At 33.6% G+C, this 13,528-nt stretch overlaps 1 protein-coding gene and 1 long non-coding RNA gene across 8 annotated transcripts in view; one reads left to right on the top strand and one right to left on the bottom strand.

The window, feature by feature from the left end:
- LOC143199574 (uncharacterized) overlaps nt 1-13,528 on the bottom strand; it is a 140,272-nt gene that overhangs the window by 72,356 nt on the left and 54,388 nt on the right. Inside the window, exons 2-4 of one of the 2 annotated variants that reach the window (XR_013006496.1) lie at nt 6,159-6,236; nt 4,635-4,707; nt 2,786-2,845 (exon numbers count right to left, since the gene is read on the bottom strand). This is a non-coding gene — a long non-coding RNA (uncharacterized LOC143199574). Of the gene's footprint in view, nt 1-2,785; nt 2,846-4,632; nt 4,708-6,158; nt 6,237-13,528 lie in introns of those variants that run through there. The other variant, XR_013006495.1, reaches the window with a different exon arrangement.
- The window catches only part of LOC143199566 (uncharacterized), a 360,802-nt gene that overhangs the window by 305,845 nt on the left and 41,429 nt on the right, over nt 1-13,528 (top strand). For all 6 annotated transcript variants that reach the window (XR_013006492.1, XR_013006488.1, XR_013006491.1 and 3 more), the window contains exon 4: nt 8,098-10,558. Coding sequence is in view for 2 of the 6 variants with exons in the window: in XM_076409455.1 (XP_076265570.1) it covers nt 8,098-10,558 (2,461 nt within the window). In the remaining 4 variants the exon portion in view is untranslated. The remainder of the gene's footprint in view (nt 1-8,097; nt 10,559-13,528) is intronic.

Genomic DNA, 13,528 nt, shown 5'->3' with positions numbered 1-13,528 from the left:
TAAACAAATATACACGGTTTTGGACCTGAGCAACTAAAAGTTATTTATAAGGTAAGTAAATTGAATCTAGATCAGCAGCTCGCCTTTTAAAATTGGTTCTAGTTTTCGAAATGTTTAATAAATTCATTATTTTACTATTTTTGGCCATTAATAGGCATTTATTGAATTAAAAAGTATAAATCACAGTCTTTTATACTGTTTTGGGACATGTTTCACGCGTTTGGGTCCAATAGTAATCGCTCATCATGCTTTTGTTCCAAAATCCTTGGTATCACCTTTCGATTCTCGCTATATTTTAAATTCTTAGGGCATTTTATTGCGCTTGTACCTGAATAAATTGGCAATGGGTCACTGGCTGTATGTGGAAGTGGCTTCGACACGATGATAGGTCAGAATATTTATACGGTGCTATTTCTTTTTGATTTTATATCGACGGCAATAATAGAGTAAAAGTAACAATCATCTACATAATTTTTCTGTTCTCTCCATAGCATTAGCATGAAAATGAAAAGTATACATTTTCACCAAGTGATCACTTATACAGCTTTGTTCTTACATGCTTTACACAACAATTACACTTGTCAGCGTTTACTAAAACAAAATCAAAGTACTGCAGATAGAGAATGAAAATGTGAATAGTGTTTATGATTATGAAACTGCAAGAATCAAGCAAGCGTAGTATTGGTTTCGTCAAATATGATGATTAAATCATAGACATAGTCAAGCTTAGTTATTATATCGTATTAAAATCGTCACATTTCTTGAGCTGATGGTAACTGACATGAAAAATAGATTATCTGCGACGACGTCAAGCCGAAACATCAAGTAATATACTATGAGCTCCTCTACGACCGAGCTATTAATTTAAACCTATACTGTGGACAATTGGACCGTCTGAAGAAAGCAATCGCCCAACTTTGGCCATTAGGACAATAATTTTGTTCCACCGAGACAAAGCCAGGCCACGTATTGACAGAAACTCACCAGAAAATCCGAGAGCTTGGGTGAGACATTCTTATGCCACCTTATAGAACTATTTTGCTGGTGAAAAGAAACTTCATCATCAAGATAAATGTGAGAAAATCGACAAAAGCTTCATTGAGGCAGGCATAATGGAATTGCTTTTAAAATGGCGGCAAGTTAATGAACAAATCGACGCATATCTTTTAAATAAAACCCTCAATTTCATTAAAGAATAAAGGATTTATTTTTCTACACCTACTATGACATTATTAAAATTATTCTTATGTATTCTTGTTAATCATTAGAATATATTTAATTGTTACATTTTGATGCTTAATACTACACAAATTCTGACAACCTTTATGCACAAAAACCTAACCGAATAGTTTGGTTGTGTGAATTTGAACATATCGTTGTACTTTAGTTCAAAATATCGCAATATTTCATGACAACCAACTATCAACTGATTATAAATCTTGTTATAGTCTGATAAACACCGTCATTGTTCGGTTTTGTTACTTTTCGACAGTACCAAAGCGGTCAATTTCATTCTTCAATTATAAGAAAACGGTCCAAATTTAAATCCGTACTGGTTCTGAGAGAAATTATAATTTGATTTGTATTGTTCCCATATCGAATGGACCGTTTGATTTTCATGGCTTGTCTGTTTATTTAAACCCGCTTTCTTTAGCTCCATTCCTCTCGGTGGTTTTCTTTCACAGACAAATCAATTGTTTACCTTTGAAAACCTTTAACTTTCAGTTGGTATTGATCGTTTAAAGTATACGAACAGTGACACTTAACTACATTACAAAATATTTGACTTTTGAATTTCTTAATATATTGTGCTTAACTGTACTTTGACTAGCGATACCAGTTAGATTTGATGGTTTTAAAATTTTGTACATAAAATAACAATTTCTATTTTTGTGTTACTGAGTCCTTCAGACTATACAGACTCATGGAACGCTAATAATTTCATTTTCAACCTTCATTACTTATAGTTTTATTGGAATTAATCTACTGCATAAGCCCATCATATATACTTAGAAACTTATACTGATGCTGCTCCGTCATATCCCAATTATTGATTTTCGTTTCGACGAATTAATAATGACGATTCTCATGTCAATGACAAGGAACGAATAATAAAGTTCGAAGGCAATGAACTGTAAGACTTGCCCAGCTCAAACTCTCAAAGAACGTCTGAAAGTTAGCTTAGCAAAAAATGATCAGAATACATCAAAGCACTTGATAATTGCTATGACCATATATCACTATTGAATATCTTCTTCACTAACTTCGGTTATAATAAATAAAATAATGTCCAATCAATATAACGTACTTCTTTGGCCAGCTTTGCCCAGCAGCACCAAAATTGGAGAATTAAAGTACGATTTGTTTCATTTTACAGTTTATTTGCCAGTTTTAGCTCCCTTGGGCCTATAGCTTCTCACAAAATTGATTATTTGAGCGAAAACAAATGAACTGCAATGATGGATACTGAGAAATAAATCTATTTTTGCAATCTCGAGCTTCTTGAGCTGGCTTGTGACATGTTTAGTTACTAGACGTTTAAATTTTTAAAGAAATTCATATATCCAGAAAATATGTATTCCAAAAAGATATTTCCTGGAAAGAGTTTTCATTAAAAACGCTGTAGAGATATAAAATCTACTGAAAACTTCTTGGACATCTGTAGAGCTAATTTTAAACGCGTGGCGTAAAATTAAAATTATATTTAATAAAACAATATAAAACAATTTAACATATTAAATAAATAAAAACTGAGATCAAAATAAATGATAAAACAGCTACTTACTCAAAAAGTGACAAAATAAATAAAGCGAATTCTTCCTGCGAGATTTTATATATGAGGTATCTAAGCAACCAATTTTCAATGACAAGGATGAAATATACATGAAATATAACAGGGATCGGTGACTATCACGACAAATACTTCTAAAATCAGGTAATATTGAAATATAATGGTACTGACTGATGATACTGACAGCTAAATGTACGGGTAGTTAATTATACGGGAGTATCATAGTATTGATAAATAATAGTATCGATAAATAAATATACCGACAAGTGCTGATAATGGATGGTAACGTTAATCTCAAAAACAGACTATGAGAATGGTAATCAATAGCAATAATGAAATAACCAAGATGGTTAACAACAATCTTAGTAGTCAAGCTATAGTAACAATAATATTGACTAACAAAACAGACAATAACGATAACTGATAGCAATGATAAACAATGCTGGAATGAAGTATGACATATACACACGGTACGAAGACGCACAACGTACCAGTTTATACCCTAACACTAATAATAATAGACGTGCAATGAGATCAAGGGAAGTAGATGCACGAGGATCGTCAAGACTAAAGCTAAAATCTCAAATATATAAATAAGTAAGTAAATAACCTACTCTGTTGCTATTGTGTACTCACTTCTTCTGGCCTCTTCCAACTATGATGAACCTGCAATACGTACAAGGGAAAAAGCCAAAGGTAAACACGCTAGATACGCTGTCACCAAGAGCCAGCAGGAACCACTTTTGGTGGCGTTTATATATACTTCCGAATGTCAATAAACCATACTTACAACATATAACTCAGAAAGAACATACAATGGATAATGAATATAGAATAATAAATAGAAAATAATAAATGGAGATTTAATAAATAATAAATGAGAATTAAAGTCAGAAAATTGGAATACTCTGTTAACAAATTCACCACACCATTTGACGAAAATCACGTTGGGCGGCCCAAAACACAGCAAAATCAACTGAATAAGAAAATGGTAGTGACTCTGAGCATCACGGCATCACTTTTATGAAGTTCTAACGTCCCTTGGACATGTTTAGATATCACATCTGGCAAATACAGCTCACGAAGAAACATCAACTATGTTGTCATTCCTTATAATTATTTCTGTTTCCTATCCGCCTAGTTCCTTTACATAATTGTTTAAACATTTTATAAAAAACGACCTAAGATTAAAAAGTCTAAAATATTGAATTACCAATGATGGAATCCTTAGTACCATAGACATTCGGAACGATTTATAATTTCCTTTTAAGAAAAAAATATTCAGAAAATATAAACAAATAACACTCGCTTTGTTTGGTTACTAGAACTTTATAATTTCAACGAAATTCAAAAATATAATATATACACACATAATATGGAAGCTGACAGTTTGCATAAATTGTTATCGTCAACTATTAGTCACACTGTTTTTGCCACGCCATCGAATTCACAACACCAGCCAACAGAACCATTTAATATGCATGTGAATTATATTGAGTCACCTAATGTTCTTCAAAAAAGGAAATCGGATTATTTATGACCGTTAGGAGTCGATTGGCTGACAAATTAGTTGAGTCGTGGTGTTCCGGGTGTTAATAACTTTAAATTGTTGATCAGAAATTGAATTTTACTAGTTGATTATTAAAAGGTGATTCTTTCATTTTATAAATAGAAGTTGGAAGCAGATGAATTTCAGAAGTCGCATATCTCCAGTAATACTGTAGGGTTGTTTTTAATCCCCGGGGGTAAAGTAAAATTATATTTAGTAAAACAATATAAAATAATCAAATATCTTAAATATATAAAAAGGGAGATCAAAATTAATGATATAACAACAACTTACTCAATAAATGGTAAAATATATGATGCAAATAAGGGTGCGAGATCTTGACGTTCGAAGTGGTCGGGTGATAAATCTGCAAACATAATAGAAATTAAAATATAATTGACATATTAGGTAGATAGATACTTCTATTGTCAGGTAATTAAAATAGAATGGTGCAGGCAGTCAAAATACTGGCAATTATAACAGTATAGATAATAATGGTATGAATAAATGAATATATCGGGAAGTACATATGTAAATGTGTCCTTCAATAAATAAGCATAACGAATATAGCGATAATTGATAGCAATGATAAACTGTGCTTGGATGAAGTATGACATGATATGCACACGGTACGAAGGGAAAGTAACGCACGACGTAGCAGCTTATGTTCCAACACTAACAATAATTGCGTGCAATGAGATCAAGGGAAGTAATGCGCGAGATCTCAAATTCTCAAAATAAATAAATAAATGAACAGTACTGTTAATACTGCACTCGCTTCTCCAGCTCCAGCTATGATGAACGTGCAATGCGTACAAGGGAGAAAGCTAAAAGCCACACGCTATATACGCTGCCACCAAGAACCAGCAGAAACCACTTTCGGTGGTGTTTATGTATGTTTCAAGTTATCTATAAATCATAACTACGCATCAGTAACTTTAGCAACTTTGACTTTAGTTTCTGGATTATGAAAAAGTTATAATTTATAATTACAGTTGCAACCATAAAACTATTATCTTTGATTTACCATAATCTAAGAATTATGGTTAACATACGACGATTGCTAAAATTTATAAAATAATATAAAGGATAGTCTTCGTTAAAATTAAGTGAGTAGTCTACCGCTTTATCAGAATGTAACAGATGAGGCAATTTTCGTCTAAATTGATAATGAGCGATAAACCCCATTTTCTTCTCAGTGGTCACGCCAATAAACAGAATTGTCGATTTTGGGGAACACAGAATCCTCAGTTAATTCGTGAAACATCATTTCATCCACTAAAAACAACTGTATGTTGTGGTATTAATCTTGGAAATATCATTAGCTTTTTTTTGAAATTGACCAAGGTGTTACAGTTACTATTACTATTACCAAGACATAGTTCGAAATGATCTTGTATCTGAAACGGAAGAGCACGGATTACAGGATATGTGGTTTCAGCAATATGGGGCCACAGCACACACAGCTCGTTCAACAATTCAATTATAGAATGACATTTTTCCACGAAGACTAATTTCGCGAAGTGGCGATATGGTCAGCCAGGTCTCCGGATTTAACAGCACCAGACTTTTTCTTATGGGGTTTTTTAAAATAAAAAGTTTATGTGAATAGGTCCGAAATGATTCAACATCTTAAAGACAATATTCGTCACGAAATTGAAGAAATTCAGCATCAGATCTTGCAGAATGTCATGAAAAATGCCTTTAAAAGAACCGAGAGTTGCATAGCGAATCGCGGTCACCATTTAGCAGATATAATTTTTCAATCATAACGAAAAAAAAATGTAAAGACCAAATAAACTTTTTATGGAAACTAACCTTACTTATCTCTTTTTTGAGCAAAGTTATAGGCCATCAAAATAGTAGCGGGACTATTGCCTCACGTTGTATATACAGCTGTGAAAGAAAAACACAACATAAGCTTTTTATCTGAGCTTTTGATTTAATTTGATATCTGATGAACAAAAAGAGAAAAAAGGACTGTTATTAATTGATATGGTTCTGGAGACATAGTATATCATTGTACTAGAGACATTACCAAAGGTTGTTAAGAATTTTCTGTAATTTTTAGTGTTATGGATTTCTGATTAATTTCAGTTTTCTTTAGTAAACGCATTTTTTAACAAACCACTAACTGAATATTGCAGGTAATAAATTCATTAATTTGTGCATAAAGACTTAACATGAATTGCATAAAATATTAGCAGTTATAAAATAGTTTCGTAGAATTTTAATTCTTCATTTGTAGATGAGTTTTTAGTTCCCACGTGGGACATAGAACAAAGTAGCAAGGGCGAGATCGAAGAGTAAAATAAATAAGCAAAGAACAACATAATATTATTTTAAAAATTCGCTAAAAATGTCATGCTTTTAGTCAACCTGATGTATGTATTGTATTTGTAATATATATTTTAGGTGAGAAATATGTATTAAAAAATAAGATCTATATGAATATATAAATGACATAATGAATATATGAAGAAGTTAAAATGAAACTAACTACATAATTTGCAAAAATTGAACACGTAAGACAAATAGAAGAAATTATGAATTATTAACAGTATATTGGTAAACATTTTAAAGCATTGATAAATATTAAGGTGTTTAATGATTAGTACAATAAGATATGTGACTATATGACACTTTATTCTTTGAACCTTGTATCAATTATTTTGATTATTTACTTTATAGACCTAAGTTTTAATATAATATATTATATAATATAATATAATATATTTATATAGTTTTAATATAATATAATATATTTATATAGTTTTAATATAATATAATATGTTAATAATATTATAATAATTTAATAATTATAAATACATTCATTTAAAATTCATTTCCAAATTTCAAATTATTATTTATTTTTTAATAAATTACCTAATTGTGTTGATTGTTCTTTTAAAATACATGAACTCAACTATCAGTTTTAAAATTAATTTATTCATATCTTCTCTGTTTTAATATATAAACATATATTACTTCATTTGTTATTCCATATCTTCGTTTATAATATAAAAGTAAAAAAATATCATGTATACTTATATTTGATACTCTAAAGTTGTTAGAGCCAGACCAGGCCAGAGATCATCTGAAAGCTATCTTACTTATGATACTTTGTTATAATATTCAGTGGCGTAGTAATTTACAATTATTAATACTTTGTTGATTATTGGAGTTTAATGGAAGTTAGATTTAATCAAATGCAATTGTAAAAATGTTAGTGAGTGTTACTTCTTGAGATAGTGTGCATATATTTTAATATATAGACATTTATTATTTTAATTAATGTTATGTATCAAATACATTACTGATCTCATACTAAAACTGCTATGAAAACAAGTTTTAGTAACATATAATTTTTAAATTAGTCCTTTTATTCTGTTATGGAAGAAACATGATTAACTTAATACATTGTGATCGAATTTCGACCAGAGGGCGATCACTAGTATGAATACATTTAATTACTAAAAACAAAAAAAACTGTTGTTATTTTCCCTTGTCTATTATAATCATATAAATTTGTATAATAGCTTTAATGGTATAATAACAGATGAATAAATCCCCTACAACTTCAAACAGGAAACGAGCTCGTAGAACACTCGTTGTTTTTTATGTTAATATAAAAACATTATAACGTCTATATCGGCGTTTTGAATTTTAAATAACCATCCGCCGGCAATTACCCATTTCCTTCTTATATTCCCACAATTCGAACCACTTCTCATGTATTTTTTCTCTTCATTTTCAGCTACCACTAAATCCCCTGGACATATCGTCACAGAAATCGAAAGCTTCAGTGGGTCGTAGCGTAAACAGACGACCTCCATCCAGACAGCCGCGCAACTTGTCTTCTGTGTTCCAGAATGATCTCAGTAACCCCTTAAGACACTCGCATCTAACAGCGGCTACTAACCAGCACCGAGTCTCCCGACTCTGTCATCAGATACACGAATCAGCCGTGAGAAACGCCTTCGGACGGAAATCGCCGACCGTCTCTCGGCGAGGAAGCGGCGATGGCAGCGTCAGCGGAGTGGAGATTACGGAAATCGAAGGTAGCATCGGATCCAACAGCGAAATAAACGCATCCTCCGTGCTCGCGAGGACCAAGAGCACCAGCAGCGAGGACATATACAACAGTATTGATAAAGACAACGGAGCCAAGGGAGTTCTCGAGGGCCTTGAGGAACTGGAACAGCTCCAGAACTGGAGGAGGACCTCCAAGGTGCGACGCAGCCTGCAACACCCCAAGATCGCGTCTCCGGTGGAAGCCTCCGTCAAACCGCCCGACTTGTCCGAGAGCAGCGTGAACGTGAAGAAGATCCGCGAGGATTTGGAGAAGGGGAGGCGTCTGAACACCGCTCTGCGTAACAATTCGGTTTCCGCCAACCTGGAGACTCTGGATCAGATAATCCAGTCGATATCGAGCACCAGCTCGATCGAGCGCAGCTCCGTGGATGACAACCTGGACGAGCACGAGAACGAACAGCAGATCTCCAAGCCGAAAACGAAGCGAGACTCCTTCGTCACGGTGGAATCGCTGCAAGAAGTAAAAGGTAGATTGAGACATACTAGCTCGCCCGGTAGTGATATTTATAAGCCCGGGACGAGACCGCGAAGCGAGGAGACGGACGACGGTATCGTGACGGAAGACACCAGGGAAGATAAATCGGGTCGGGTGAAGTCGTATGTGTATGGAATGGAGACTATGGCGCAGAGTAAAAAGCCAGTCATCAGTACGGGAAGCTTGGAATCGCGCTCGAAGTTGGTGAACGGTAACAGCAATCACAAAAACGAGGACTGGTATAACAGGAGGAAGTCGTACGGGTTCGAGCAGGTCCACACCCAGCAGGAGAATGCCGCGATCTCCCTGAAGAACAAGAAGTTGGTGGAGTCGAGCACGGACAGCGGCATCTGTCGTTCCAATGACATTCTCGTGGTGCCTACGGCGACTAAGCAAAATTCCCGGTTCAACTCGGACAGCGAAAGCGAGCAGGATAACTCCAATGGGCTCAACGGCATTCATTATGGCAACGTGAAAAAAATGACCAGCAAGTTCAACCAAGAGAAAGACGCTGAATGGAAGAAGGGTGACATCAAGTCGACGACCATCACGATACCGATAGTGAAGAACAACAACGTTATAGACTTGTCGTGGAATGACGAGCCCGAGAAGGAGACGAAAAGGCACTCGATCGCGGTCGATGAGGCCAAATACGCGACCACAGACACCCGCTTGAGAAAAACCAGTCTGATCGGAACCGATGGCGTCGAGGACGATGTCAACAGCAACCGCAAAACGAAGAAAGTGGAGTTCTGCAAGACCGAGGTGCATTTCGCCGCCGAATCCGGTAAGGTTAACATAGTGGAGACCGACGAGAAACCGCCTCCCACCCAGAACTTCCGAAGACGTCGTCGAAATTCCGGTATCCTAACAAATTTCAATGAGGATTTCAACAGGAACGGCTTACCCATACTGCATTTTGGCGACAGTTCATACGAAAAGGCGATGTACAACTCGGAAATCACCGAGAACAACGAAGAAAAAACGTCCATCGTGCAAGAACTCTACGAGAACGTGTCGAGCGAAGAGAGCCGTGTACCTGCAGCTTTTGGTGTGGTTACCGTTAACACTAATTCGAATAATCCTCTAGACTACAGCGAGGAAGACAGGAAACAAGAAACTGCCGACGAAAACATCAAAGGCATCTTGAAAAACAAACCTACCAAACCTAAACCATACCATCTGGGGGAAACCCTCCCATTTTCCGAATCCGCTTCCGATGAGGACTCCAGGACTTGGGGAGTCCGTCTAAGACACGTCCCCAAAGACGACCCGCCAATTTGGAAATCCACCGTAACCGTACACAGTACGTTCACAACCAAAAACGACGGGAATTACAATAGTAACAGTACCACGCCATCTAGTACCGATCCACCGGAGTTCCAAAAGCTTCTCCGTAACTTGAGACCCATCAAAAAACCGGATTATTTGTCAGACAACGAGAACAGATACTCTGACAATTTGGCTAATATTCGTGTAGTGTCCGCGACTAAAGATAACAGAAGATCCTCCTGGTCTGTGGCGGATAAGAACGAAGACATTCAGGAAAACAAAGGTTATTCGACTAAAATTAACTTCGGTGATGGGGAAGCCATTGTTGTTGAAAATGATCAGTCCACTTGGCCACGAACAGAGAACCTATCAAAGGGTAAGTCAATCATCATAAAGCAATATTGGTGGTGGTAACATAAGGTTAAGGGTTGCTATTTAACTATTAAACATATGATCAACTAGAAAAACTATTAAAACATAGACAAGAAAGTAATACATTGAATAAATTATTTATATTTCATTATTATTGCCTGCTAAAATTGAAAACCTTTAGTATCATACTATATTTTGTCTAAAATAAAATGCTACAATAAACAACCATCTGAGTTATACTAATACCAAGCTAGATAAGTCTAGAGTCTTCTTCTGTGTGTAGACTTTAAGCTGATGACCCTGACTCGGATCTTAGGTTAAGCAAGAGGTCTAGTCCAGAAGAACACTAATTAATAAAAACAAGAATCTAAAATACAATTTTTTAAAAATATGACCCTTTAGAATGAATAATTTCCTATGTTTAAACAAAAAAAATACTAACAATAAAACAATAAAAAATGAAATAATAAATGACCTATATCACTACTCACTGGAAGACGAAAATGTTTATCAAGAAGATACTATGTGATACAATAGCCAACTAGGATACTCTGTCCTACAGATATTAAATTGACCAAGCATTTTAGCCAGCTATTTAGCATCTATCTAGAAAGGATACTGGGGATGCAACAAATCAAGCTTCAATAATATTACGTATAACTCCCTTCAATGTCTTACGAAATGTGTTTTTGACATAGAAATGCAAGGCTTTTATTAGAATATGTATAAATATTTTTATAGAAAATAAACACATCTTAATTGAATTAACCTAATAAAAGTTTCTTGTTCTACTAAAATTGTCAGATGTCAGAATCGAGCATGTATCATTAAAAATATCGATATCCAGCTACCCAAGAGGTTCAAAACATATTAAATAATTTAAAATTACATTGTGCATTACTTTTATCTATTTGGCACCCATAGTTTGTGTTAAGAAGAAAATAAAAGCTATGGTTAAGACAAATTTCTTAAGAGAATTCACCAATCTATATCTAAATGATTATATAACTGTATATTTTATATTAATTCCAATTTCAAAAAAGCCTCAGACAAGGCTCTCCATTTTTCTACTCTGAAATTATTTTTGATGTGATTTTAATTGGAAATAATATTGGTATACGAGTTAATGGAGACTATATAAACAACTTATGATATGCGAATAACCTCAATGATTACCAGCTCTGATATTAAACAAAAATAAGACTTTTTGTCTGATGAAAGGTAAGCCATCAAACATGAAAAGTACAAATATTCAAATAACTTGGAGCAATAATAAGCAAACAACTGAATCACGAATTAGGAAACAAAAAGCTTCTCTAGCAAGCTAGAAAGATGTTCATCAAACATTCTGAGTTAATAAAAGAAAATTTAAAAAACTAATTAAAAACATTGAAATGCTTCATGTGGTCAATATTGTTATATGATCTATAAACTTGAACACCGACAATAACAACGATCAAAATGGTTTTAATATGTTATATAGGCGAATAGCAAGAAAATGTACTGGTGCAGTTGGATTATATAACTGTATATTTTATATTAATTCCAATTTCAAAAAAAAGCCTCAGACAAGGCTTCCCATTTTTCTACTCTGAAATTATTTTTGATGTGATATTAATTGGAAAGAATAATGGCATATGAGTTGATGGAGACTATAACCTCACTAATTACCAGTTCTGATATTAAACAAAAATAGGGCAAAAAACGATGAAAGGTAAGCCATGAAACATGAAAAAGTACAACATTTCGGATATCTTGGGGTAATAATAAACAAACAACTGAATCACAAATTAGAAAATAAAACGCTCCTCTAGCAAGCTAGAAAAATGTGCATCAAAGATTGTGACAATAAAAAAAATTTTAAAAACTCTAATTGTAATATTGTTATATGGTCTATAAACTTGAACACTGACAATAACAACAATCAAAATGGTTTTAAAATGTTATATAGACGAATAGCAAGAAAATGTACTAGTGTAGAAGTAGTAATAGTGCACAAACAAGAGAGTGACTAGTGTGCATGTAACTCAGGACCAAAAACACATAAAATAAAAATCAGTGAAAGAAAACGTATATACCTATGACGTGTACCAAGAAACAAAAAACAAATACCACGTATTACAAATCATCTTAAAAGCGTGTCACTCAGAATAAAAAAACTGCTATAAATAATCATTGAGAAAATTTAGCAAGAACTAAAAAACAAATATCACGTACTACAAATCATATTAGAAGGAGAAATAAAAAAAGAGACGGATATCTTCTCAAATGATCTTTATGATGATAGTTTGTAAAATCAACAAGAAAAAACTAATTTGTCACACCAAAGAGTTTTCTAGAACAATTAGCAGATTTAAAATATGTTAATGAACATTCAGCATTTAAATTAAAAACGATACTTTTTAACAGGGCATTCTTAAGTCCTTACTTCGAATTTATTATGTTTGTATATACTTGAACTATATGCAATAACAGATAATAATCTGAATCCTCAGGGTCAATATCTTACTTACCTTACGGTTTGGTGATTTATAAACGGAAACGTTTTAATTTGCCATGTAAATTAAAAAAGCGGAATAAAAAAAAACAAGGTCACGTTAATATTGTTCTCATATGTTATTATTAACAACGATTCGAAAAGATGACTTATACCACAAATTATTGTGTTTTCCTTATGCTCATAGGATGTGATATAAAGCTAATGAGTGGTTGAACATTGTATAAATAATTCATAGCTATATATAGGCAAATTATGATAAATAACATCTGTGAAAAAGATTTGTCGTAAAAATAAAGCATACACCCAAAAGAACTTGAAAGAACACCTAAAATGTTATAATTGTATGGGTATATTTTAATAGATACAACATTACTACAATTTCATCGCCATATATAGGATCAACGTTACATAGAGATTAGAGGCAAACAACTATTAACGTTATTATTATCTATTATTATAAATTATATCATATTC

Source organism: Rhynchophorus ferrugineus, unplaced genomic scaffold (assembly GCF_030347505.1).
Source record: "Rhynchophorus ferrugineus isolate W39M unplaced genomic scaffold, kcgeb_rfMv2 rfM7, whole genome shotgun sequence".
Lineage (NCBI taxonomy): Eukaryota > Metazoa > Arthropoda > Insecta > Coleoptera > Curculionidae > Rhynchophorus > Rhynchophorus ferrugineus.
This window is presented reverse-complemented; position numbering and strand designations above follow the sequence as displayed.